Here is a 26338-nt window from a genome sequence, read left to right as displayed (position 1 = left end):
TCCTGTGACGCAAGTGTCCACCTTTGCACTTGCTGCCGCACCAACTTCAAAAATCCTTGTCCGTTTGAGCACACGACACCAAATCAAACGGACGATATCAACCTCTGTCGCCTTCAGAGACAGCATGACCTCACTGTTCTTTGCTACGTGCTACTAACAAGATGTTATTGTTGCGTGTTATCTGTCCTCTTCTCATCACGACCATGCCTGTTGTGCGTGTTGTGCTAGCACGCCTTTTCCTTCAGCCCCGGTCGAATTGAGTTCGATGAAAATAACATGTGAAACTCGAAGCACGTGATACGCCATGCTCGTCACCGGCACGCAGGGGAAGCAGAGGGGAAGTAGATGTGATGCATAGTAAATGTCTTCACTTGCATCTTCAACAATTCGCAACAAGAGATTGCTCTCCCCTAAACGCACTGCTGCCGACAGTCTATAAACCAGGGTATCGAGTTACTCATACCGTCTATGCATCTTCCGGTCCCTCCTCACCACCACTCTCCTCAGCACCCTCGTCCATCGCGTCAGCCGTGACTGGTGCACCATCATTTCTCCTCCTGTAAGACACCGTTCTCCACCCAGCCGGCTTGCTCGTATCCTTCACATACTCCGACATGGGGAAGTAATGATCATTCTTCTTCATCGTAACCACCCACGGCACATTATCGAAAGTCATAGCTCGAAGTCTAAAGTAGGTGTTGTCCGGTATCTTGCTGACTTCGGTGACGAATGAGTCAAGATCAGGCGTCTTGACACTGTTGACGTGTGTGATGAAATTGGTCGGTGCAAGTCCATACTGATATGCCGGCGATCCTCTACTACGGGCGCTGACATAGATGTCGGAATGAAGCTTGCTGATCTGTTGCCGGACTGCGTGGTGCGGCCTTTGTAGAACGGCACCACAAAAGATAACTACCCTCGATGTCTCTAGGTCTTCTGTGGCAATCGTCGGTACCCGCAGTCGCACTTCCTGGCCTTTGCGGACAACAAGCGCATCCAGCCACTCCTTGTCGTACATGATGTCGAAGTCGGACACCTTGGTGATGAGCTTGTCGTTTAGCGTGAGGATGATATCTGCTTCCTGCAGTTGTTGACCATCCGCCTGACCCACATGCGGAGCGCAGTCGACTTTCCTGACGGTGAACAGCTGATGGCGAGAGGGATTAGCTACTGCGACCTTCTTGATCCACTCGTCCGAAACACCCATGATACGGCATTGAGCCATCTGGATGACATATGCCTCCATATTGAGTATGCGCAGCTTCGGTATCTCGCCTGCCCGAATCTGCTTGATGATGGGATTGACCAGAGTGGTGGCCAAGCCGAGGTGGTACTCGGTATCTCTGGAACTGCCTTGACTTCTCTCACCCATGTAAGTGAGCCATAGTGCTTGGACAACACCATCATCGCCTATCAATACTCCAGAAGAGCATTGTGTCGAAAGTCCGGTGTCGACTGTAATGGCGTCGAGGTTAACTGCTCGATAGCGAGGAGCTGCCGCATTTGCTGGAATGCCAACTGCCGTAATATCCGTGACGACGGTTTTGGCTACCACGATCCGGTGGTTCTGGTTGAAGCCCACGAATATCGTATCTTGCCCTTGCTTAACAGGTGCCTCAGACAACTTAGCAGCTTGGACCGGAGCATCAACAAGCGAAGGATCATATTGTATGATCGTGTAATTCGTAAGCGGATGCAGAAAGAGTACCTTTGCTTCAATCTGTAAGGAGTCGGCGATAGTAATGGTGATGTCGCAGAGATCGTATGGCGCGATCGCTCTGGATACCAGGACGAGACCCTTTTCTGCGTCGATGACCACTCCAAACCCTGTCCTGCGAGCTTGCGGATAGCCATCGATCTTGACCGGCATGTAGCACGAGACTTTGACAAACGACCGCACGATCTCTGCGGCAGCAGCTTGAGACACGCCATCCAAGTGGACAAATTCGGCTGATCGCTTCACTGGTGGCAGAGCGGGCAGTGGCTTGCCAATTGTCTTGAAGTCCCACAGGCCTGTTTCATCGTTTCGTGTAAGCAGACGCATCTGCTTGTGCCAATGTCGATCAACGTAAACGATGCTGGTCGCTCTGGTATGCAGATCTCGGATGTGTCGGTACGAGACTACCACGCGAGATCTGTCTGGAATGTTCTTCGTGACTTCGATGAAGGCATCTAAGTCCGGAGTAGGCTTGTTATCGATAGAGTCAATCAGCCAGCCGGACAGCGCGTTCTCCATCTTGAACGAGCCAGCCGCTTCGCAGACGTATACTCCTTTGCAGGCAATACCATACAAACGTGCCTGTTGGTAGGACAGATTGTGGAAGCTACCACCAGCCACAGTGACAAAGCGATCGGGGGTTATAGCATGTAGGTCGCCTACATCGAGGACAACCTCTTGATCTTGACCTTCTCTTTGCACCAAAAGTGTGACCTTGCCGCCCACGCTAGAGTCCAGAGTTGCATCGAGCCTAATGAAGGATGTCAACAGCTCCCCGTTGACCTTGATCAAGATGTCCCCTTCTTGTATCTTCTCGTGAGCAGGCCCTTCTGGCAGCACCATCTCAGCAACAAGTAAGCTGTTTTCTTGCGGATACGCTTTGCGCATGGCAGTCTCCCAGTCGTCTGTCAGACCTAACCTCCGACAATCATCGTATGGCTTGAACACCCATTGTGTTTGTATTGTGCCTCGAGTAATCGGCTGTTTCTGCTGCAGCAGTTGTAGGGCTCTCAGGGGCCGGTCTAAGGGAAGGAAGAAGTCGGTTGCCGCGCCGTCCGTTCTGCCTCCTGCTTGAAGCGCCACAGCATTGCCAGCAAGGTTAACCACTGGGGAGCCAGAACTACCTCCGGTGGCTGCTGCGGCTGCTTGTATGTAGTTTGTGTTGAAGTCGCTGTAGCCCTCGCCATAGTCGGGCGCATTTCTGTCGAGACGACTAATAACTCCCGACAAGATACTCAGTTTTTCTCCAGCATCGTTACCGACCACTCGGACCTCGACGCCAACTTTTGCAGACTCGGGCTGAAGTTTCAATTCAGTCAAATCCATATGCCGTATGGCCTTGGGGTCGAACTTGAGGATACCGAAATCGTGGACAGGATCGCGGTAGACGGGACGCACGTCGCATTCTTCATGGTTGTCGAATATGCAATAACCCCAGAAAGGACCCGAACATGCGACATGTCGGTTCGTTAGTATGTAACCTCGTTCTGCATCCACGACAAAGCCTGTTGCTTGCGAAGAGAAAGATAGGTCCGTATCGAAGGAGCATGTCTGGCAGAAATGTATGGATACCACGCTCTTGATGACTTTCTCGATGGTTGCTTGCCACTCGGGTGAGTCGCCTGCTGCAGGTACTCCTGCTATTACTGGCACAAGTGGTTGCTCGAGCGTTTGGGCGATGTCGTAGACCGAACCGTTTTGTGGCGTTCCATCTCCTGGTGTAGGTACGCCGTTCACAGAGTCCCGCTTCAATTGTTTCTTGGGTCTGTCATGGATAGCGCTGGGACTACTTCTCCTCTTAGAACCATTGGCATCTCCATTCGTCGACATAATTTGTGCTTGGCCGTTCTGCGGAATTGTCCTAACAAAAGAGTGTGTCGAGGCAAGGATCGGCGTCTTCGAGGACAAGAGCGGGTAATTGCGTCGTCGGAAAAGTGAATGCGAAGGGCAGGTGCTGCTTCTGGTCGAGTAGAACCTGCTATATGAATGTTTGCCGCTTGAATCTGGTGGCGAACGAGTGGCTAAGAATGAATCTGGGAAGGTGTGACTGCGACACGATCTGCTCACAGGCAAAGCAAAGGAGGAGTGTCTAATGATGGCCCTGTACTGAAGACGGGCAAAATATGATTGCATATATAAGGAGGGGCTGAAGATTTGCTCAAACAGCGAAACATCAAAACTAGGCCAACATTCCAGAACACACTTCACACGTGAAAGTGAAGATGACTTGACTTCACATCTACCCCCATAGAGCTGCGTCTAGCAGATCTTCGAAGATCGAACAAGGCTGAAGCTCCACATTTTAAGCGCCCGAGCGCGCATCTCGCGTCTCTTAGCCGCGCGGGAACATTCTTGTACCAAAGCGCTGGCTCTGCGTCTATATTCTGGCATCCGACCCCCATCGCGCTCAAGTGCTTGTTAGAAATGTGTATAACAATGTCGAGATCTCGATGACGCGCTGCGCAAGCGAGTCTGCCCGTGCCTGCCGTGCCTGCCGACGAAGTTGAATTTACTGTTCTTTGGACCCACATCTCGGCACGACGCCCAATGCAAGATCGGTAGATGTGTCGCATATCCAGCGACTTCTGTGACCACGTTCATGTAATATCTGTCTAACAAGCTGTCGCCTTCGTGCTGGATGATACGGCAACTCTCATCCGCAACGGCATGTCTTGCCGGCAGAAGCTGTCGCATAACCCTGTAGGCCGATGTGGTTTACAGGATCGCGATGCTTGGGCCATACCTTCGATTTCTGAACCAACAGATATCGTTCTTAGCCTTGTGCCTGTACATGTGCTGCTGCCCTCTGAGCGTTTGCGACGGCCATAGCTTTGTTAAGTGTGGTCTGGCTTGCTTCCGGGAACAGCGCCCCCAACTTCTGGTACAATGGGTGCACAGTAGTCAAATGAGGCGGCGGGACCATGATAGCCGGTCCCATAGGACGATTGCCCGTTGCTTTCCTACTCGCATCCGCGATTGCTGCCAGGAACGCCAGATTTGCCTGCAATCTACGCATGCAGTCTGCGTATTCCTGACTCGGCGGATGAGATTTCGAAGGATCGTTCGGGCTGTTCGAGCCCATATTCGCATTGTCCGCACTGGCACCCGGGGAAGTGGGGGATTGCTGGCTTGTTGGGCCGGCTTTTCCCTGTGCCTGTAAATTCATGACCTCTTGCAGTAAATGTGAGTTGATCTCTAGCAACGTTGTGACCCGCTCTTCTTCCCTAGCGGCAGCCTGAGGGCTTGTTGGAGCTGGCTGTTGCTGCATCGCATTTCGTGCTGTTTGTGCCGGATGGTTCGCTTGCGCTGCCTGCGCGCCAGCTGGGCTTTGCTGCATTATATTATGCTGCATCGGTGCAGGAGCTTGACGCTGAGGAATGGGAGTGTTAGGCGCATTGCCTTGCGATATCGCAGACTGCGGCCGGTTGTTTTGGTGGTGTGGTGAATACCTCTGGGATTGTCCTGAAAGCGCCATTAGTCTTGGTTCGCGCGCAGTATTTCAATGTAGCTAACTTTACCTTGAGACAAGGCGAGGTTCTCGCGACTTCCGGGCCGTATAAAGCCACTAGGTTGCTGTTGCTGCTGCTGTTGTTGCTGCTGGAACTGCTGATATAGGTGAGGAGGTATTTGTTGCTGTGGGAAATGCGCGCTTCGTTGCGGAGTGTTAGGGAAAGGAGCAGGCTGCTGGAATTGGCTCTGTGGGAAGTCGGAAGGGAACTGCTGTGCCATGGCGTCTCCGTACCCGTAAGGATGGAAGGAGGGGTTCTGGATGTTCATCATGACAGGCGAACCGGCCTCGACTACTGGGGCTGATTGGGTCTCGTATCCGAAGCACTTGGACCACGTTTCTGCACGCTCCCAGGCCTTGACCGGGGATAGTGCACACAAGCCTTTCTGCTTGGTTGTCAAACAGGAAGCGGCGTGGAGCGGGACGACCAGTCACTCGCGCGTTCGTACGCCAGTCAGAGCCTAAAAGCGACAAGGATATGCTGTTTTTGGTACCCTATGCTGATCATGAGCTGAAATCGATGTATCACAAGCTTTGGGTATCTCTTCAAATGGCACAAATCTAAGCAACGATGCCGGTTCAAAACTGCTGGTGGTTGGACGACTGAGACGAGAAATTGGACACAATGACTTTGAGCTCGGCGCTAATGCATCAGGGTTCCAGTCTGCCGGCTAATAAAGCGAGTGTTCATCATCCTTGAAGATTCCGGAGCTGGTTCTACTGTAAGTATTCAAATAGTTCCAGCATCACAACAGTAGTAGCGTGCTGTGCGACGTAATGATTTTGATATCCATTGAGTATCGGCAGAGCGAGTACACGTCTTCAAAGCACGTCTGTTACGAAATCAGAGCCAGTGTCCATCACTTTCTTTTGCACTGCATTGACCAAAATGGGTCCACGGGATCTTAGCTGACGACGCTAAACGACGCCGACATCCTTAGTCCGGACCACACGCTCAAGCGGCCAGCTATCGCATGCCATGTGCCTGACCCTGGAGACGATCTACTGTTGTTTTGAAGTCCAAGGAACGCCGTCATTCATAGAGTATCATTTGCCATTATTTGTCGAACTCTCACTATCGTCTACCTTTCTTGCTCTTGACTTCTTCGATCCACTTGGGTGCCAGTGCTTGAGGCACAACATGAATCCGCACAAGACCTCCGACTACCTCGACCTTGTCGCTTGACAATATCTCAAGAAGCGAGACCTTCTTGCCGACTTTGATCATGCCACCAGATGCGGTGTCCATGTAACAATCAACCAAATTCGGCTTGTAGTCTCTTCTCGTATCCCACGGCGCAGGCAGCATGATGCTCAAATGCTGATATATGGCATCCTTTTCGGCGAAGGCTTTGACGAAGTCTGACTGGTTGTCCATGGGGTACAGGAACATGGTCGGGAACTCTAGCGTGCTCTTAGGAGATAAAGGGTCTGGGACGAGCCTGATCTCTGCATCGACCATATCTGGTGGAGGCTTCCCTCGGACTCTGATGTTTCGTGCGTTGAGTGCCGTTATGAGCACAATCCTCTCTTTCCTCTTCCGATCGTGCTCGGCCCTGCGTCTGCGATCTTGTTCTTCTTTGACTCTCGATCGCTTCTGGATCTTCTCTAACAACGACTCCATGGATTGGTTTGAGTCATCCAACTTCAGGCCTCGATAACACACATCGAGAGCCTCGTAGACCTTGTCGAGGGCAAAAAGAGCCGATGCTGACCGGTAATGGGCTTTTGCATTCTCTGGATTGACCTTGAGGGCAGCGCTGCAGTCGAGAGTAGTCGAACGATAGTTTTCTGCTTTTGGTCAGTCGAGAAAGCGGAACATGGTGGTGCGTCCTACTCAGCTCTAGGTTGCAGCGGGCGCGGTTGATATACAGCTGTTCGGTAAGAAGCTTGCGCTGTTTCTCTTCTTGCGCAGGATCGCTGGGCTGATCCCACTTTCCCTCTTCTTTGTGCTGAAGAACAGCAATGCCCTTGGTGTAGAATTCCTTTGCATCGGACCACTTCTTCTCTTGCACACACTCGTTACCCTGCTCCTTGAAGTTCTGAGCGGCCTCGGCTTTTGTACCCTCATATTGTAGTGCTTTCAGCGCTTCGAGCACCACGTTTTCTTCGTCTGCAGAACCTCAGTCGTGGTCCGCATCTGGTGGTCATGGTCGCATACTTCCGGCATCATTTAGATCTGTCATGAAGAGGGGTGTCTTGCTTAGATCTGAGAGCGCTTCCTCAAACGTCTTGTCTGAGAAGCCCCCTCGAGCCGCTGCTCGATCGTACAGATCATCCATTGACGCTTCCTCGGCTTGTGCGCCGGGCAACGATTGTGTATTGAGTCTCGCGCCATCCTCGAAAGCGTCGGGCAATTCTTCAAGCCGTACCATCTTTGCAATATAATGCAAAACCTTCTCCCACTTTCACGAACTCGTGTTGTATCCCACTGAGCAGATACTATCGGTCCAAGTTCTCGAATGTGCTGCGGTGCTGCCTGAGTCTCTGCCTCAACTTTTTCTACAGCGGCTACGTCATAGGGTGTATGCTAGTAGCAGCGCCAAGGAGCATCGAGACAGCTCAGTCCCTAAGCTTCCTGTTCTTGGTGTGGAATTCACTTGTAGCAGGTGTAACATATGGTAGAGTACGAGTACAGATATGCCAGCTATGTGGACGCATTCCTTTTTCCTATCCGCAGTAAGCGGGCGTTAGTTCAACACACATATCCCACCTATGTTGTAGGTAAAGCCTGCTGAATCGAGCTTGTGGAAGCAACAAGGCATCAAGAAGAGTACACGCTCATGGGTATCTAATTCAACACAAAAGAACCAGCATCATACTCGATTTTGTACCAGAAATCCGAGCAATGATCATCTGTCGAAGAAGCCACCGTCGCTCATATCATCATCCGTCGCTTCTTCAACTCCCGCTATGACTGTCTCTTTCCTGCGCACACCAGTCTTCTCCCGATGAGCTTTGTTCAGTTTGTGTTTTTGGCCCTGGCTAGTCATCTTTGATTCAGCCTCGTTTCCTTCATCGAGATCTGTAGCTCCTTCCTGCCCGGTTCCTTCGATTCTTGTCTTGCCTTCTCGGAGTGCTTCCAATGCTGGTTGGCCTCGGGCCATAGTCGCTTCGACAACCTTCCACATAGGTGGCTTCGTAACTATGGAATCCTGCAAGCTGTCATCCTGCTTCCCAGATGGCCCAAGTTTTGGCGCAAATATCGAGATATACTTCTGATCAAGTGGGGCATACATGGCATAATTGCGATTTACCTCCATTTCGTGGATTTTCCGACTCAGCTCATCACCTTCAGGCTCGGCCTTTTTCTGCTTGAGCAGCTGCTTGAGCCTCTTCTCTGCTTTTTGTCTCTCCACGAATCGCACATAGTGGTACTTTTCCAGGGTTCTTTTGCTCTCTTGCTTTGATTTTGTTTTATTCTGTTCGTGCAGCAGCGCGGCCAGCTCACGCTCTTTCTCCTGCTGGATTGTGCTCGGAAGACTGCCCCGGGCCAACTGCTTCCGCAGAGAATGAATCCGTGTAGACCTATTCTGCTTGCGCTCTTTCTTCGTGTGTTTGGTTGGCGGCTTTGCAGAGTCTTCCCGGCTTAGGTCCTCTGAAGTAGATGTTTGTTCCTCGGGCTCACTGCTTCTTTTCAGCTTCCTGGAAGGTCCTGCGGCATCGTCTTCATGCTTTCTCTTCTTCGAGATAGCGCCAGCATTAGATCTGGCCATTACGGACATAGCGGAGGACTTCGAGGCAACTGTAACGACGAGCCGTAGTCAGAACCCACAATCAAGTTGCCTCGAACGTGAAGTGACTCAGTTGAGCAATGAAGCTTCGGACTGTTTCGAAGAATAATTCGTTCCTGTTACTCTGGAGTACTTCGTTCGCCGATCGGTACGCTAGCCTCTTTCGGTAAAGAGCTCGATGCGACCCAGCCCGGCACCGACTTTCATGGCCCCCGCGACTGCCCTGACATCGGCATAGACTGTGAGGTGAGTGAGTTGGAGACGGACTGACGAAGTACGTGGCAATTGGTTTGCTGTCCATCTCGACAGAATGAAGGGCCGACTGAGCTACCATGGAAGCAGCCATACGCTTCTCCCAAAATTCGCTCCCAGGCCAGGCTGATCAGCTTTTTCTGAAGATCGATATCGCCGAAAGACTGTTACAAGTCTACAACGTCAATGGCAAAAAGAAAGATGGTTTTAAGTACGAACGAGTCTATGAATCCAAGAAACTGCAACCATTCCGCGCGTTCGACTGGCACCCCACAGAGGCCTCTTTGGTTGCAGTCGGGCAGACAGGAGGCGAGGCTAATCTTGTCAATCTCGCAGACCAACAGCAGCCTCCAGTTGCCTTCAGCGTCCGGAGTCAGCGGTCATGCAATGCAGTTGGACTCAATACGCAAAACTGGGTTGCCATAGGTCTTGACAAGGTCAGGAACGATTTCTGTCTCAATATATGGGACGTCAACCAGCGGACTAATGGCTCAAGCAAGAGCTATGGTAAAGGCAGTAACGAGCCCTTGCACAAGCTAGCTGGTGGAGAACCCATTACCAGCCTGCGCTTCTTCCAGGACCAACCACAAGTTCTAGCAGCAGGTGTGAAAGGTCAATATATCCGCCTTTACGATCTGCGAGAGCCAACATCATCCTTCACCCTACAGTTCGCCACAAGATGTGTCAATAATATTGCAGTCGATAGCCAAGATGAAAACTATTTCGCCTCGTGCTTGCCTGCGAACAGTCCAGCTGTCTCAATATTTGATAGACGAATGATTTCACGGACAAACATCGCTCATGTTGGTTTTGGCAGCTATGTCAGTCAACCCGATCAGCATCCCGAGGTCTCGCTCGAGCTCAGGAATGTGGTAAACCCGCAAGGAACGATCTGGGGCCTGCGATTCTCAAAGAGGCAGCGTGGGCACCTTGGTGTCCTTTCAAGCACGGGTCAGCTAAGAATGCTGAATCTTGGTACAGACATGGAGTCACAAGTTGCTCCTCAGAACGAGCAGCAGTCAGCGTCTCTCGAATGGGATAGACGCAATCCGCAAAGTCTCTTCCTCGACAATGCTCACAACTTTCTCAATGCTTATTTCGAACGACCACTAGTTGAAGAAGTGAAACGAATCGTCTCGTTCGACTTCACGACCGCAAGATCAAAGACTGGCCAGTCCAAGATTATCACGCTCTCCGGTGATGGTAACGTAGACATGAAGACATTGATCGGCCCACGGGCCCCATTGGCGGTATCTTCCTCTTCTTCGTTCTTCGACGGAAAGAGTGTAAAAGCGGAATCAACGACCGATGCAAAGTTTCGGCCCAAGGTATCGGAGACACTGCAGCCTGTAGAGAAGGCTTTCGACGATGCCTTCCATCCCGTGAAGCCTGGGACAGGTACGATGTTGTGCCCTACCATGCTGATGGAGATGCAGAAGCGATGCGAAAACGGCTATCTGCTAGATGCCAGCAAGAACATGGTCCTCTCCAAAGGCCACCAGAAGCTGGAGGTATTCTGGTCATGGCTCAAGCACGCCCATGACATTTCTGCGGGTAATACATTGGTTCAAAGCGATGTCGATCTCTCGTATCTAGGCATCTTCGGTCTATGGATGGAAGAGATCGACGTCAACTCTCGAACCAGAAGATCATCATCTGCTATCGCCAATGCTCAGATATCGTCAAATATCACAGAGCTCAGCCGGCGACTTCATCTAGCAAGGGGTAAAGGTTGCGCAACAGACCATCCAGACAACAGAGCATTGTGTCTTCATGTCGCAGGCCTACCGTGGTCACACGATGAGATTGAACGAGCATGCCACAACTTTATCGTGGACAATGAACACACGAAAGCCGCCGCTGTCGCATTGTTCGCAAGTGAAGAGAAGATCGCCCAAAGAGTCTTACGATCGAAGGGCACAGGCCGTAGCCATAAGATGCTGGCAATGGCATTAGTCGGTGCTCGAAACCGTCGCCGTAGGAGAAGAAGAGGCAGCCAAGAGTCTAGCAGGTCTCATGATGCGAGCGACTCTGACCAGAGCCAAGATGAAGAGTGGGAAGACATCGTTTCTGCAGTCGCTGAAGACTTGACCGACTGCTATGCAAGGTCTATTCTAGCATACGTGAAGACTGGCAAATGGGGAGATGTGGTCAAAGAAGCCGGTTTGCCACTGCGCTATCGCGTCAACATTGCTCTGCGGCACTTCGAGGATTCGATGCTCACGAGTTACCTGTCAAAGCTGAAGCACGAAGCGGTCTCGTCTGGGGATCTTGAAGGTATCCTCGTGACAGGCCTCGGCACAGCTGAAAGCATTGAGCTCCTGCAGAACTATGCACGGAACACAAACGACATACAGACAGCAGCATTGGCAATGAGCTTTGCCGCAGCAAGCGATCGATTCCTGCCACAAGAAAGCCCGCATACGAGAACGGTCTTCTGCTTCCGAGAAACATACAAAGCTCAACTCATGTCATGTGGCCTCAAGTACGACAAGGCACGCTTCGAACTAGCGGTGTCTCAAGCCCGACGTGAACACAAAGTAGCCGTCCAACCACGAAAGAAAGAACAAATCAGACTCGTATGCTCGCACTGTAACCAATCCATATCACAGTTCGGCCACGAGCAGCAAATGAGTGAGCTGAATGCGCACGTCACGGACACACCCAAGCATCCACTTGCGCCTGAAAGGGCGGCGGTAGCAGGCGTGGTTTGTCCGAAATGTGGCCGGCACCTGCCACGATGTGGCGTTTGCGATCTCTGGCTCGGCACACCAGATGAGACATTCTCGAAGTGGTATAAACCTCCAGCTCGCGGATCACGAAACAGCAACAGCGCAGATCTCAGCGCTAGCCTGGTGGGAAGCACTGTTACAGCGATCGGTCCGAATTCGAATACACCATCTGTGTCGGTTACTGGCGTTAGAGGTACAACCACTGGGGCGAAAAAGCTCACGAGCGCTGATTTAGCGCAAGATGCGGTTGAGATCGTGGATGAAGAGGTGGCCAAGCAAGAGAAGGAGAAGAAGTGGTATGACGCTATGCACAAGTTTACTGTGTTCTGCACAACATGTTCTCATGGCTTTCATGCTGAGCATGCTAGGATGTGGTTTGATGGTGTGGATGGCAGAGACGGGCATAGGACGTGTCCGGTACCATTGTGCGAGTGTTTGTGCAACGGTTGAGGCCGTTGGTGTTCTTGTCGCCTCTCGATGTGAGCAGGCATTGTCATTTATTCTTCAACACCATGAGCGTACATGCATGAGTTTCGTGTCCACGTCTGACTCAACAAAGATCACTGACTCAAGCCTGTGTTTTGGGCAATCTCATCACCCATTGCGCGAGCGGTACATCCTCCATATCCGTGTCAGAGCTTGCTTCAACCTTCTTGCTTGTCGTTCCTCCTTCTCGTGGCGGCGCCAAACCGCCATCAGCTTCAGCGTCGAGATCAGCCTGCTGCGTACCACCCTCATCACTAACCGCCTCTTCAACCGACGAGCCAACAGGTGCCACCTCTTCTTCATTCCTCCGCAAATCGACCGGCTCCCATCCTTGCCTCGCAAGCTACTCCTCCGCCCTAAACACGACATCAAACTCATTCTCCAACACCTCCTCAAACACATCCCACTCCCCATTCTCCCATCTCCCCAACAACCTCTCACACTCCCTCGCAAACCTCCCCAACCCAAGCGTCAAACAAACCTCCCTAATCTCCCTCACCCTCGTCACATCCCGAAAATGCACCAACCACTCCTGCAACCGCACGACCGTACCCCTCTCCGCACTCTCTTTCGCCCACACGAACACATCCCGCAACGCCCTCGTATCAACATTATACCTCAATGTCAACGTCGGCTTCGGCCAGTTGCGCTCGATCATCCGTGGTGTTGCGTCGAACTCGACGATTGGAGGTGGTCCCTTCCGGCCTGGTCCGCGGCGGACGACGGTGTGTGGGAGGGCTTTGGGCAGGGGTTTCGGGTGTGGTGGGGAGAAGAATGCTGACGGGATATCTTGCGGATTTTGGGGGCGGGCGAAGAAGAGGCGGGAGGGTGTGTCGTCGTGCGGTTTCAGAGGAGAGAAGAAGGTGCCGTTGGGGGTTATGGTTCTGGAGGTGAAGGTTGTACCGTTGGCTTTTGAAAGGGAGAAGGAAGGGGTGGGGAGCAGTTGTCGGGTCGGTGTTGAGAAGGGCTTGTGGCCTTCGGCGGTCTGAAGGAGCTTGATTGGTGATTTTGCGTGTGGTTGGCTTGGTGATGTTGCCGTGGGTGCGAGAGTGGGATGGTGTGACCGTAGTACAGCTGTCGAAGTTTGTGATGGTGCAGTTGTGGATGTTTTGCTTCTCTGTGAGTATTGGCGGCGAGGAGGCGATCGTGATTTCCGTGTGTTCTTCGGGCCATCTTCTGGTTCTAGAAAGGGCACGATCTTATTGGCAAGCGCGATGGGGTAAGATGCGAGCACGAGCTCTTCTGGGTCTAGATCGGTTCGAACGCGATGCGCGAGATCTGGATGCTTGTGGGAGATCTGGATGAGGTGAGAGATGAGTATACTAGTGGGTGACGCTGTGGTTAGCATGTACAAGTGTGAAGCTTCGTGTGGCATCCGCGTCGCAGTGGTGGTTTCTCGACTTACCTTTCACGGTCTGCTGGGAGAATACTGGCCGCCATTGTGCTTGAGGATGGGCAACGCATCTATCAAGGAGTCAAGATCCCTCGGAGATGCATATATGCTAGTCATGGCGTTTGCGGTCGTTGAGCTTATGAAAGTGAAGAAGTGAAGGTTTTCATACAATTTCACTCTGGGCTCTCCATAATCGCGCCATACTGCCACCGTTCTATCGATACTGGTAGTTGTACTCGAAGAGTGACGTTCATTTTCACGAGATGCCGCCGCCAAAAGTGCGTCTTCGATAATGTGACGAGACCACTGCCCGAATTATCCTGATAGATCCGAGTGAAGCGTATCTTGCGAAAGAACATATCGACTTAACGTCCTTCCTGTTGGCTTGCAAATTGATCATTTGATCCACGCATACACTGAATGGTGAAGCATCCAAGGCATCAATACAGAGTGCTCGCTCTAGATTCAAGACGTACGTTGGCAGGCTGGACTATCCTCACCTTGTCCATTGGCGCTATTGATGGTGAGCAGCGATGTTCTCAGTCGTCCTTGACTAGACTGCATAATCTGGATCGCCGCAGTGCATCAGCCGTTCCTCGTGTTGTGCCGCGCGCAAGAGAAGTGATCGTACTCTTATGAGAATAAGGCTGAATAAGATCTGAGGTTTCATTCATGTCTGGGGCAATAGGCCCTCGAGTGACCAGTTTGAGCATTGCAAATGTTTGCAACGACTGAACACTGACCCAAGCCATGCGCTTGCTTACATAGTGCAAGCAAGCTGATCTTTTGCTTCTCAGTTCTTCGCATTAAGTCCTTAAAAGTTTCTTTACCGTCTCTTCCTTCTCGCTCCTCCATCATATACATACGAACCTGGTCGTGGCCAATTATACTTTACCTTTCGATCTGTTCAACCATACCAGAAACCTCTCCACTCCGCGTACAACTATTCAAGATGGCAGCAACAGCCATCCTCTTCAACAATGCCAAGCTTGACGCAATAGTCACCGGTACAGTTGACAAAGACGAGTACGTGCTTGGCATGACCAACTCGGCCTTTGGCTAACACACCAACAGGTACCTCAAAGGATCTTTCATTGCCGTTCTCCACCAAGAGCATGGCAGGGAGGCACCAGCCCCAATCTGCGACACTATCTCCGAGGCACTTGTCAGGGAGCTATGGCCAGGCTGCAAGATAGGCGAGGGTATCCATGGCAGAGCTTTCCTCCTTCAATACGCCATCGACCGTCCCACCATCATAGAGGTCTTCGTCTGGCTCAAAGCCTCGGTGGAGAAGGGAGCCTTCCAAGACTTGAGCAATTATACTTGGGGAAGAAATGCATTCCTGGTTAGGATGAGAGGAGCTGCTTCGACTATGGGCATTGACAGACTTACCACGGTCGTCAACGCTGCCTTCGCTGCTGGTATCCCTGACGCGGCACAGACGGTGCAACACTAGAGGGTCTGAGCGGGTCCGGAGGTGTTAGAAGACAGTACCCGATGAAGCGGGTCGGGAGCAACTAAGGGACGACCGAAGTAGCGTCAATTGAGAATAGATGGCCGAGAGAGATGAGTGAAGACCTAGAAGTATGCCAACGAATTGGTCAAGCAGTTATGTCAGTGCAGCTTGCGACGACGCCTGTTAACTTCTTGTACCAAAGCAAAGAGATATTGAACTAGAGCAGGTCTCTTTGTCCTGAAATATTCAATCCATGAGATGAAGAATTTTGCTGCATTGCTCCAGTAACGCCTCCGTCAGTGTTTGCTTCGACTTGTTGTGCTTCGATTTGCTGTACTTCAACATCATTCAGTCTAGCCCTTGGCTATTTCTGAGATTGTTCCCAGACAGTCCTAACACCAAGAGCTGATCAGTCTTCTACCGAACGAAGGAAGCAGATGTGCAATCGCGTCATGTAACCCCGTTGAACCACTTCGTTCGGAAACTGGCATGTCTCGCGAATGATAACTTGTCTGCTGCAAACAGTAGAGCTGATCTGTAAATGTCCGAACCTTTCTCGAACAATGCTGCTCAGCATAGGCAGTGGCCGGGATGGATCTGTTGTTTCTGTCACTTGTAGATCAGTGATCTCTCCAGCAAGATTTCGCCCTTCACAGATGATTGACAAACTGTGAACGAGAGATCGTGACACTGGAGTGTTTCCACGGTGCAAGCGGGTCGACCTTTGGCCTCTTCGTCCCTTCGCAGCATACTTAAGTGCTCTCTCACACCGTTCCAAACATACTTCTCGGTCGCTTCCTTCTTCCGACTATTGTATTCATAGATCGAAGATCCTTTTTCCATCTGTATACTATACCATATCAGAATTTGATCGATTCATCCACCAATCAACTAGCACAATGTCTTACCATTTCAACGAGACCCTGCTAGACCAAATCGTCACCAGTGCCGTTGAAAAGCAGCAGTAAGATTGCGTTGTTCTCTGCCTCGCGCTGTTCTGATGTCCACAGGTACCTAGACGGCAACACGATCACTATCCTCCATCGCCTCGACTTCAAACACCCACGGACGGTCATCGCCACCAAGTTCCCCGAAAAGCTCACCATCGGTCTTTGGCCAGATGCACAACTTGTCAATGATCCCATCTACGGCAGAGCACTATTGTGGGAGTTCGAAGCGAACTCTGAAGGCTTGGTGCTGGCACACAACTGGATCTTGAAAGCTGTCCGAGGAGGCACTTATGACGATCTTTCCGGTCTTTCCTATCGCGTTGAGGCACAATTGCGGGCTATGCAAGACGCAGGTGCCAACATGGTCATTGGGAAACTCGTTACAGTCACCAACGCTGGCTTGCAACGTCTCAGAGACGGTACCCAGATTGATGCTAGCCAGAGTGTACAAACCTAACGGCAATGCACATCTGAAACAGATCCGAGATCGGTATGAGTGAAGAGAGAAGGGACGTTCAATTAGCATATGATAAGGAGCTGGCAAGGCAGTGAAGCAGGCACAATATTGCCGATGAACAGAGAGGCACATGGCAGAGAGACCAAGAAGTAGATCACATGGTCACGTGTTTTCGTGCTCATGTACCCTGCCGCTGACGAGCGTCATCGACGCGTTGTGGGAGGACTTTAGTTCTCTAGCTAGCCATAAGCACAATGAAATACACTCAGCTATTGACCGTGGCATCTACTCGATATACTTAGACGCCATATAGATATAAGACTCTGCTGGTGTCTGAAAGACTTTCACGCACTTAAGGATGCCGAAAGCGCAGAGCCGATCCGCCTTACTGCAGCACAGGTTCGATCCTATCGCCTCCAGCAGTCGTACGGACAGAAACATATACGAAGAGAACGCCTCTCCAGCCCCGGACGGCAGTGTTCTGTATGAGGTCAATAGGCAGATTATGACCGCATCACCTCCTGAGGACTCTGATGGCTTCGACGACTGTCCGATCCTGAAGTCTGTTGTCAATACAGGATCATTCCGTGGCTATGACACGGCTGCAAAAAAGTGGTAGGACGATACCTGGCCTGCGCAATTTGATGTGCCCAATGACACGTGCTGATACCGATGTTTGTTGTAGATCAGGCCTAGTCTGAAGAACTATCTGTTCCTAGTCAGGCTTCCGTATACAGACCACCCCAGAATCACACGGTTACTTTCAGTGCCTTCAAACCTGAACTTTACGCAACTTCATATTATCCTTCAGATCGCATTTGGCTGGAAGGCAGACCATGCCTGGAGTTTCATGATCATGATAAGAGCACCTAGCGGCAGAATGATCGATTTTGTATCAGAGGGATTGGAGGCACGCAAGTTGAGCGACATATTTGACAAGGCCGGAAACGACGCGCAAGTCCAATGTCAGTACAAGTATGACTTTGGGGACAATTGGGAGCACGAGGTCAGCTTCCTGGGAGTCAGCCACGGAGGGCTTCTGAGCTCTTTGTCTTTGCTTGAGCCCCCTTCGAGGCCACCCAAAGGTTCGCCTATTGTCTGCATTTCGGGGGAGGTGAGTGCTTCCGACCTGTGCATAATCCGAAAGCTAAGTCGTATGTCTAGGGTCATCCTTGTGCCGAAGACTGTGGAGGAGCAGCATGTTGGGAAGTGCTGAAGGAGCTTTTTGCCAAGAAAGACATGCCTGACCCTGATAAGAGCAGACCATGGTATAGAACGCAGTGTGCGAATGGTAATAGAAGAGGACTAGACCCTTGGAAGTGGAATATGCGCGATGTCAACAAGCAATTGGCCGCATTTGGGGACCACATTTTTGCTGAATGATAGTAGCTTCGGGAGCCGGCAAACGAATCATGCAGCAGGAAAAGCGAGTTGCTCTCATTCTTCGCTATTGCAGCTCCTGTGCACCCTTTAGTGCTAAAGGTTGACTCTGCGTTGCTTGACAGTGTGGTCAATACCATCGGTGACACCTTCAGCAATGCTTTGGAAGATCCACGTTGCGAAGTTTAGACATTACCTACCCACTGAGGATTGTCCGAGGTGAAGCAGTTTGTCACCAGCTAACAGCGTCGCCAAACCTGCATTCCTGGCCACTTGTCCAGTGCCGTGTACCATTCTCTCCGTTAGATGATACTGCCGCTCACATACGAGCGCTCGTTCGACCAAGAATGCAAACACTGGTAGTATGAGCGCAAAAAAACTGACCACAAAGCAGACTAGGCGAGCCCTACTCCACCGCAGAATATTCGCCGAACCAAGACTTGTTCCAGTCTGCCCTAAGAGATTGAGGCCGTCGGCATGTAGAGCCGAAGCGGGCAGGAACCCGTTCAACATGTCTACCTCCCGCTCCGACAGATCACTCGGAAGCGCACCAACCATATATTTGAGACTGTCAATAAGCATCGTCCTCGCGACCGCTGGATCCATTGATTCACGGCCACTCAATGCGGCCTGTGACAGCGTAACACCTACTGCAACGGCGGGCCAGTTGATTAACTGCTGCTGCTTCGTCCTGCCTCGCGAGCGCGTCGCTTGATAAAGGCGCCAATGCGTTCATCTTCGTCATCCAAGTGGTCATGGATAGCTCTTCTACCGACGCATCTCGTCGGCATAGCCGCGGTGTGCTTCCGCCACTGTCTACAGGCGTTGCAGAGCTGCTTCCATCGGACATAGTAATCGATTTCGACACACTCCTGACCCGCGGTGAAGTCCAAGGTAGTCGGTTGCGGATTCTCCGCCGTATGGTGTTAGACAGTTGGACGGCTAGTTCGTATGACAGTGATGAATAGATCAGAGATACCTGAGAGCTTGTAGCAGGGGTACCATCCTCGTGGCCCATTCTGAAGGGGTTTGAAGCACAGTTGGGCATGGGACTGACTGGTTGAGCTTAGTTGAAGTACAGCAGTACGGGGACAGAATTCATTGGGTATCTTGCGATATGTGTCTAACACGGGTAAGACGCTCACATATATATAGCAGTTTGGCAAAGGGCGCCGTGAGGACCTGACAGGCGGTCTCAACCGTCTTTTGTAGCATGCTCGTCCACATGCTATAGGGGGTCACGGGTCACTCAATGTTTGGGCAAGGCAGGTTCTGGGAAGTTGACAGAGATTCAGCATGCTGGTTCTCCTTATCGCACCACATGGAGGCACACGTCAGATTCATTGGTCGTAGGTTTGATGCAGGGCCGGCCGGTAAGAGACGTTTAGCAATGCTCGCGGTTCATGCAAGTCATCAACACGAGCAAGTTAGTGAAGGGTGTTGGAAGCAACGGTTGCATGTGAAAGAATGGCACGGGCTATGGGAGCATTTTTAGAGCCTCTTGAGCCGCCATTTCAGCTTAGCTCCGCGGCCACGTGGGGGATACCGGGCCCACAAGCCATATCGGTCCCCTTCCGAAGCCGCTCGACGTCTTTCGTGGAGGTTAGCTGTAGACATGCCATCCTTAGCACTACCGTCCTACAAACGACAGCAACTACTCCTCGAGTTCGCAGCAATCAGGTCAAAATGTCCTGAAGGCATATATCTAGCACCAGAAGCAGCCAACCCAGCGATATGGTCCGGAATATTCTTCGCGCGCGAAGGTCCTTATGCATCCGCAATATTACGATTCGAGATTGTGTTTCCTCCTGCGTACCCTGATATTGGCCCATCGATCAACTTCTCGACTGAGATATTCCATCCACTACTAGTGCCTTTGACGACGTATACTTTCGGTGCTGGCGCTCTTGACCCGAATGCGACACTCAATTCAAGTGAGGCGGATAGACTGAAGCCAGGATCTTTCAACCTTCGCGAAGCATTTCCCACGTGGTATACAGGATCATCGAATGATGCAAGAAGCGCGAGATCTTCGAGTATAGGAAGTGGGTCCTTCGATGAGGTTGCTCCCACTCAAGACCAGGGCGTACCTGCGCAGGCTGGAGCGCAGGAAGATGGCCTGAAGAAAGAGAAACGGACACTCCCAGCCGTAATGCAGTATCTCAAACGAGCTTTCGAAGACGCTTCATTCCTCGACAATCTTTCGCCGAGAGCTGCTGTTAATACGAATGCGTGGCATGCTTGGCGTGCTCACCGTGGGCTGCCAAAGCTAGGCTCCAGGTCCATCAGTCCTGCAAGCGCTGAATCAGGTCGAACACCTCTGTCGCCGCGACTCGACCCTGGGGACTGGAATTGGGATGGAGTTTGGGAAAGTCGTGTCAAGAATGGTATCGAGGAAAGCATGAGTGATGCAGTGCTGTTCGGCAGTAAGAACAACCGTCCAGCTGCCAGCATGTCCGGACCCATCAAGTTTGCGAAGAATGACGATGACAAGATCCAAGACATTCAAGATGCAATGCTTCGAGCACTGGGTATGGAAGCGACCACTTGAAGATGCTTGTGCTGCGACTTCCTCGACAATGGGGACACCCTCCGCCCCTGCCGCGGGCTCGAATCCAACCCATACAGTAGTGGTGATGCATGATCCCCAGACGTGTCTTTCGAGCTCTCAATGCGGTTTGGTGTCTTTACTACGACCCGGAGGTACGCATTTCGATCATGACTTGGAATGTCTCAATCACAGTTTTGACTTCTGTCTTCGGAAGCATAGTGCTTTTCTCAGCTCTCTACTTCGTACATGCATACCTCATACCTCACCTCAGACAACCAAAAGAGAAGCCGGACTTCACACGCCCACACCAGCAGCACCGCACGAATCATCGTCTACAGGAATCGCTCTACTCTTTACCGTCTTTCAATTACATTGATCCCCGGAACTCCATAGCAGATACTGATCTCAGAAGCAGCCGATGGTCAACGCATCTGTCGGACCTCTCCCGACCATCGTCTCCCATGTCACTGTCCTTACCGAGGTCACCTGCGATGCACGTCAGGACATCTTCTCACCAAAGTATGCAATCACCGGTCCATGGAAGGAATACTTCTGCATCAACAGTAGTCGGGACTCCTGAGAACATGCCGAAAGTGCCATACGAGGCCCGACAAGAGCCGAAAAGTAGTAAGAAGCGAAGGACAAGACCGCCATTGCTTGTACTAGCACCTGAAAGCAATGGCAAGGATAATGCCAGGGCCAACATGTTAGGTCGTGCAAGAAGCAAGTCGGATACTGGTATCTTCATTGACAAAGGGCTACTGGCACGCAGTCATGCAGCACTCTATGGGCATATGGACGGTAGTGATCTTACCAGCCCAACCATCTCAGACTTTAGTGGTACGACATTGCTGTCGAGCCCGAGGACGCCGCAACGAAGAATCAGAAGTAGCAGCATAAGACGACTGGACCAATCAAGGTCGTCGGCAGCGCATCGCAGGTTACATAGCTTTGGAGAAGCGTAAAGCCGGCAAGTCTGAAAGGATGACCTGTTTCATGTATGGACTTGACGATCGAGGAGGAAGAGGAGCACGATGTTATGCGAGGGGATCACCTGGCTGGCTTCATGTCAACAATCACCACATGGTCGATCGCTCTACTGTAGTGTCTCTGTAGACGTGGGAGGAGGCAAGGGGTCGTTAGCTCAGCTCAGGAGAAATCGGTTCCGTGGTTCGTCTTGCTTTGGAGGCACGTTCAACTCAATGCGTCAATAAGCAGTTTGCTCAAGAATCTCCTGGTCCGTGCACAATGATGCGCAGTGCAGTAATGCTCAGCATAGCAGTTCTCTCGTACGTAGGCTCCTCCCGGACAAGTAAATTGACCGTGATTATGCTTAACGCTTGTCCACATTAAGCATTAATATCGTTATCGGAGCTTCCCCTGCTTATTTATAGTACTATTACTATATAATTATAGTATTATTTACTTACTTATATCTTTTAAGAATAAGCGAGGTAAGAAGCTAGAGCCTATCGTTAGTAAGAGAAAGCGTAACTTTAATATCGTCGCTAATAGTAACGCTAACGCTACTAGCTTTTTAATTATACGGAGTAATTAAATACTAGTAAAGAACTAAGTAGCTAACAACTAAACTAGTAACGTATACTATAATACTATAAAGAAGCGCGTATTATACGAAATTACTAATTTCTATTAAGATACTAACTAGCTAGTAACGAAGATTAAGATTAATAACTAAGTAAATATTAAAAATACCTATAGTACGTAAAACGAACTAAGAGTACCTGCGAAGAGAGATTAATATTAGTTAATTAAAGTAGTTAAGTAGTTAAAGTACGACTTAGAATAATCTTTAAATTAAAGTAAGTATATACTAAAGTGTTATTTTAAGTACTTAACTATTTATTAAGTTATTAATTTAAATTTTAGTTAAGCTATAGTCTTAGTTTAGTTACTTAGTATTACTAAAGAATTAATTTAAGTAATTAATTATTAATTTAATTTATTAATTATTAATTTATTTATTAAAGTAAGTAGTTATTATATTTTTTTAATTAATTTCGTAACTTAAGTATTAACTAAAGTATTAGTTTATTTATTTATTTACTTAGTAATTAACTTATCTATTATTTATTTAATTATTTAATTAATTAAGAAAGAAAGGTATTAACTAAAGTATTAACTTACTTATTTATTTATATATTTATTTATATATTACGATACTTATAGATAAAGTACTATTTTAGTTACTTAGTTAAATATTAATTTACTACTTAGACTATTAACCTAAGTATATAGTTATAGAGTTATATAGTTATAGAGTTATATAGTTATAGAGTTATATAGTTATAGAGTTATATAGTTATAGAGTTATATAGCTAAAGTAATAGATAGTTAAGTAACTAATATTTTAATTAGTTACTAAAAGTAAGAAAGTAAGAAAGAGAAAGTAAGTAGGTAGATTAATGCCTTAATTTTAAGGAATCTAAGCGTTTTCGCAGCTATATTCGTTCGCTCTTTCTCCCAAATCGAAGTGGTCTCACGACTTCAGATAACTTTTGCAAATAGAGAGTTCGATTCAGCGGTTTTAGAGAAGTAATCGCCGTCGCGCAGAGACGATTCGTTGTCGCTGCGCAGTTGGCGAAAGAAGGCGAGAATTGCGACGCAGAGAGATTTGAGGTGTCGCAAGTCACATGATTTGGAATCACATGCAACCAATCATATGCACCGACCAATCAGAAGTGCGGCTTTCTTGACATGAAATGCCTTTAGATTCCTGCTTCGCAGGATAAAAGAATAGCGCGTTACTAGTAAGTATAATCTTTAATTACCGAGTAGATTATAATGAGCTAAATTAAACGAGATTCTTACGCGAATAACTCGTTAGTTATTATAGATAAATAGCTAATTAAGTTTTATAAGTTCTATAAGATAAAGATAAAAGAATAAGTATCTTAGAGCTAGTAGATCGTCTTTACTAAAGTAACTAGTAATAATACGCCTTTAGAATATATAGTTTATTATATAGTATATAAAATTAGAATTTATAACGATTTAATAGTACGGAAGATATTACTTAATAATAGGATTTATTAAATAAGAAAGTAAACGTCTAACTTTATATTTAATTATAATAAAAATAATCTTCTTTAGCTATAGTTATATTACTTTAATAAATTATATAAAGGTATAATTAAGTAGGAATATAACTACTAAAAGTATTTATTAGGATATCGTTATAACCTAAAAAAAGTATAGTATAACTCTTCGCGGTCTAAGAAATAACGAACGAAGAAGAAGAGTAAGTAATAAGTAATACTTAATATAAAACTAAGAGGGTTTATAAACGATAATAAAAACCTTTATATACTCGCTAAGTAACTAGTTTATTACTAGGGTACTATAGGGGTTAACTATAAGTTAAAGCTATACTTTTATAATAAGAATATTAACGAGAAGATAAATAACGAGACCTATAAAGAAATTATAGAGTAGTATAATAAGAAATACCCTTACGGTATAGAGGAAACTATAAGTAATTATATCCTCGTTAAAGACCGTAACGGCGCTTATAAAACATATAAATCTAATATTTAAGACGAGCTCTATTATATATAAATAGAATAGTACTACTATAGCTAAGAGAAAGGTCTTAATAAGATAACGCTTATTAAGAAGCGATTAAAGATACGTTAGTTAGTATTATTAACTAGTAGCTACGATCTTAATATTATTAAGAAATACTAGTAACTTCTTAACTAGCGCCTGCTTTTATTAAAGGGCTTTTCGAAGTAGGAAAAACGTAAGATTATTTAAGATATCTAGCTAAATAAAATAACGCAGCTAGAGATTAATAAGTTATTCTTAGAAGGGCGTATATACTATAGTTATCGGTAGAGATTTAAGGATTATATAGAGGTTTACGGCTAAATAACGTACCACTAAGTTAAGCGTTATATACCTAAAAATAGGCTAGACTTATCGTAATTAGTATAGAAATCCTCCTCTTAACGTGCTAATGATAATTCTGAAGTCGCTTTATAATAATTATAATTGTACGTGTTGTCGTGGTTAAAGAAAGAATAATTGTAAAATAATTAGATAAGCACTATCGCGGCCACTTTGCATGTCCGGGAGGAGGTAGGAATACTTCGTAGCGGCTGATGTTCGTGTCTAATGACCGAGAGGAAAGAGCCGACCAATGGGACAACCAATCAGGCGCCCGGCACAGGCGGCAAGCGAGGTTCCGACAGAAATGGCCACCCGTCCTCGCCATGCTATTTGTGGCAGTGCTGCCGTATCGGGGCTGCCTGCGCCTGGAACAAAGGCAACGAGTGAAACATCCTTTGACTCCTGCTGACAGCCTCCGTTCATAACGAGGCGTTGCCGCATATCTGTGCTCTCTTTCTCCTTTACCCGACGTCCACCTCTTACTCCAGTCGCCATTCCATACAGCAAGCAGTCATGATCCCAGCACACTCTTTCGCCAAACGTGGCATGGAGATGGCCAACCACGCCTTCTCCATGAAGCAACAAGCAGACGAGCCTGATGTTCACCAGATCCCTCCTTTGGCAGCGCTGATCTTTCTTCTTACCTGCGTCGCCTTCTTCGTCCTCTTGGCCGCCATCTCCTACACTTATGGACATCTTATCACCACTCTCTGCATGGTCGAGTCCTCCTCGTCCAATGCCTATGTACCGATACACTCAGTCGAACCGGCGGAGGATGCACCTCCCGCGTATACTGAGGATGGTGTCCCTAAGCCAAACGACGCTGAGGTCAACATAGTGCGAACTCAGCCCATCACGGCCTCGTTACGAGCAACGATTCTGCATTTGACTGCAAAGGCTGGTTTCTGGGCAAGACTACGGGGATTGTCGGTCTACTTTGTTTGGAACTTTGCCCGCAGCATCGTGGTTGGAATGCTATCTGCTGCGTCGAGCAACCCATTCGGCATGATGATAGCTGCCATTATCGCAGAAATACTGCTGGTACGTCTTGTTGCCTGCTTTTGCAAATATGCATCAGACTAACACTTTTTACAGGCAAATCTACACATGACCTGGATCCATGTCATCATTAGCGAGCCCTCCCCAAAGAAATGGTATCAGCGTATTCCTACACCATTCTTCAAGACATGGAAAAAGATCGTGCCAGCTGTAGCAGTCTGGGCCGTTACTTCACAAGTGGTCACAATCTTGCCAATGTTGGTGACCGGCACCTTTGGCCCTATGCGCCATATGCAAGACCCGAATTACGATCCTGGCATGAAGGAGGCTTATGCGACAGCCGGACAGCTGTTCTTTGCCATGTTCCTCACTATCGCCCTCGTTGTTCTCCTACAGATTCCAGCCACAGTGGCAATGGTCCGAGTTGCGGCAAGCATGCTGCCAGAAGAAGACGAGACGATCGTGCCGTTCGATCGAACATTTGGCGGACTGACAACACCGGAGATTATCGGCGGTCAAGGCAAGATCGGTATCGTGGAGGCATGGAGGTCATTCAATTGGGAATGCCGCAGGAGGCTTCTGAGGACCGTCTTGAAAGTTGCTGTTATCATGATGGCAACCTGGATCCTCTTTACGACAGTGGCACTGATCGAGGCTCACCTGCTATTTGGACCAGCTTTTGGTGAGATGATGAAGAGCATGCATGGTGTGGCGAACCGAGGATCTTAGGCTACAAGGTCGTTCCTTACGATTCTCTGGACTAGGGATCAAGGACATCAGGGTTCTGGAGCCAAGATCCGGAGGTTATCTG

At 49.0% G+C, this 26338-nt stretch overlaps 9 protein-coding genes across 9 annotated transcripts; 5 read left to right on the top strand and 4 right to left on the bottom strand.

Moving 5' to 3' along the window:
- Nucleotides 1–466: 466 nt before the first annotated feature.
- Nucleotides 467–3547, bottom strand: PMZ80_008854 (uncharacterized protein; the record flags this gene model as incomplete). Its single annotated transcript, XM_064877251.1, has 1 exon — nt 467–3547. The coding sequence occupies one exon, from the start codon at nt 3545–3547 to the stop codon at nt 467–469; it is 3081 nt and encodes a 1026-aa protein (XP_064726753.1).
- A 943-nt stretch (nt 3548–4490) lies between these two features.
- Nucleotides 4491–7600, bottom strand: CNS1 (HSP70/90 co-chaperone; the record flags this gene model as incomplete). Its single annotated transcript, XM_064877250.1, has 5 exons — nt 4491–5179; nt 5236–5526; nt 6312–7016; nt 7063–7338; nt 7387–7600. 5 exons carry the CDS (start codon nt 7598–7600, stop codon nt 4491–4493), a joined length of 2175 nt encoding a protein of 724 aa, XP_064726752.1.
- Nucleotides 7601–8077: 477 nt separating this feature from the next.
- Nucleotides 8078–8950, bottom strand: efg1 (rRNA-processing protein efg1; the record flags this gene model as incomplete). Its single annotated transcript, XM_064877249.1, has 1 exon — nt 8078–8950. One exon carries the CDS (start codon nt 8948–8950, stop codon nt 8078–8080), a length of 873 nt encoding a protein of 290 aa, XP_064726751.1.
- Nucleotides 8951–9291: 341 nt separating this feature from the next.
- Nucleotides 9292–12393, top strand: PMZ80_008851 (uncharacterized protein; the record flags this gene model as incomplete). The annotated part of the gene is made up of 1 exon (XM_064877248.1): nt 9292–12393. The coding sequence occupies one exon, from the start codon at nt 9292–9294 to the stop codon at nt 12391–12393; it is 3102 nt and encodes a 1033-aa protein (XP_064726750.1).
- Nucleotides 12394–12772: 379 nt separating this feature from the next.
- Nucleotides 12773–13869, bottom strand: PMZ80_008850 (uncharacterized protein; the record flags this gene model as incomplete). The annotated part of the gene is made up of 2 exons (XM_064877247.1): nt 12773–13751; nt 13835–13869. The coding sequence occupies 2 exons, from the start codon at nt 13867–13869 to the stop codon at nt 12773–12775; spliced, it is 1014 nt and encodes a 337-aa protein (XP_064726749.1).
- A 905-nt stretch (nt 13870–14774) lies between these two features.
- On the top strand, nt 14775–15278 carry PMZ80_008849 (uncharacterized protein; the record flags this gene model as incomplete). Its single annotated transcript, XM_064877246.1, has 2 exons — nt 14775–14848; nt 14897–15278. The coding sequence occupies 2 exons, from the start codon at nt 14775–14777 to the stop codon at nt 15276–15278; spliced, it is 456 nt and encodes a 151-aa protein (XP_064726748.1).
- Nucleotides 15279–16177: 899 nt separating this feature from the next.
- PMZ80_008848 (uncharacterized protein) lies at nt 16178–16685 on the top strand (the record flags this gene model as incomplete). Its single annotated transcript, XM_064877245.1, has 2 exons — nt 16178–16242; nt 16289–16685. 2 exons carry the CDS (start codon nt 16178–16180, stop codon nt 16683–16685), a joined length of 462 nt encoding a protein of 153 aa, XP_064726747.1.
- A 2995-nt stretch (nt 16686–19680) lies between these two features.
- Nucleotides 19681–20616, top strand: PMZ80_008847 (uncharacterized protein; the record flags this gene model as incomplete). The annotated part of the gene is made up of 1 exon (XM_064877244.1): nt 19681–20616. One exon carries the CDS (start codon nt 19681–19683, stop codon nt 20614–20616), a length of 936 nt encoding a protein of 311 aa, XP_064726746.1.
- Nucleotides 20617–25041: 4425 nt separating this feature from the next.
- Nucleotides 25042–26256, top strand: PMZ80_008846 (uncharacterized protein; the record flags this gene model as incomplete). Its single annotated transcript, XM_064877243.1, has 2 exons — nt 25042–25569; nt 25624–26256. The coding sequence occupies 2 exons, from the start codon at nt 25042–25044 to the stop codon at nt 26254–26256; spliced, it is 1161 nt and encodes a 386-aa protein (XP_064726745.1).
- Between the last annotated feature and the right edge of the window lie 82 nt (nt 26257–26338).

The sequence above is a fragment of the Knufia obscura genome, assembly GCF_036327395.1.
Source record: "Knufia obscura strain CCFEE 5817 isolate CBS 148926 chromosome Unknown scaffold_12, whole genome shotgun sequence".
Classification (NCBI taxonomy): Eukaryota; Fungi; Ascomycota; class Eurotiomycetes; order Chaetothyriales; family Trichomeriaceae; genus Knufia; species Knufia obscura.
Note: the sequence above shows the minus strand (reverse complement) of the source record. Positions and strands in the feature narration are given on the sequence as shown.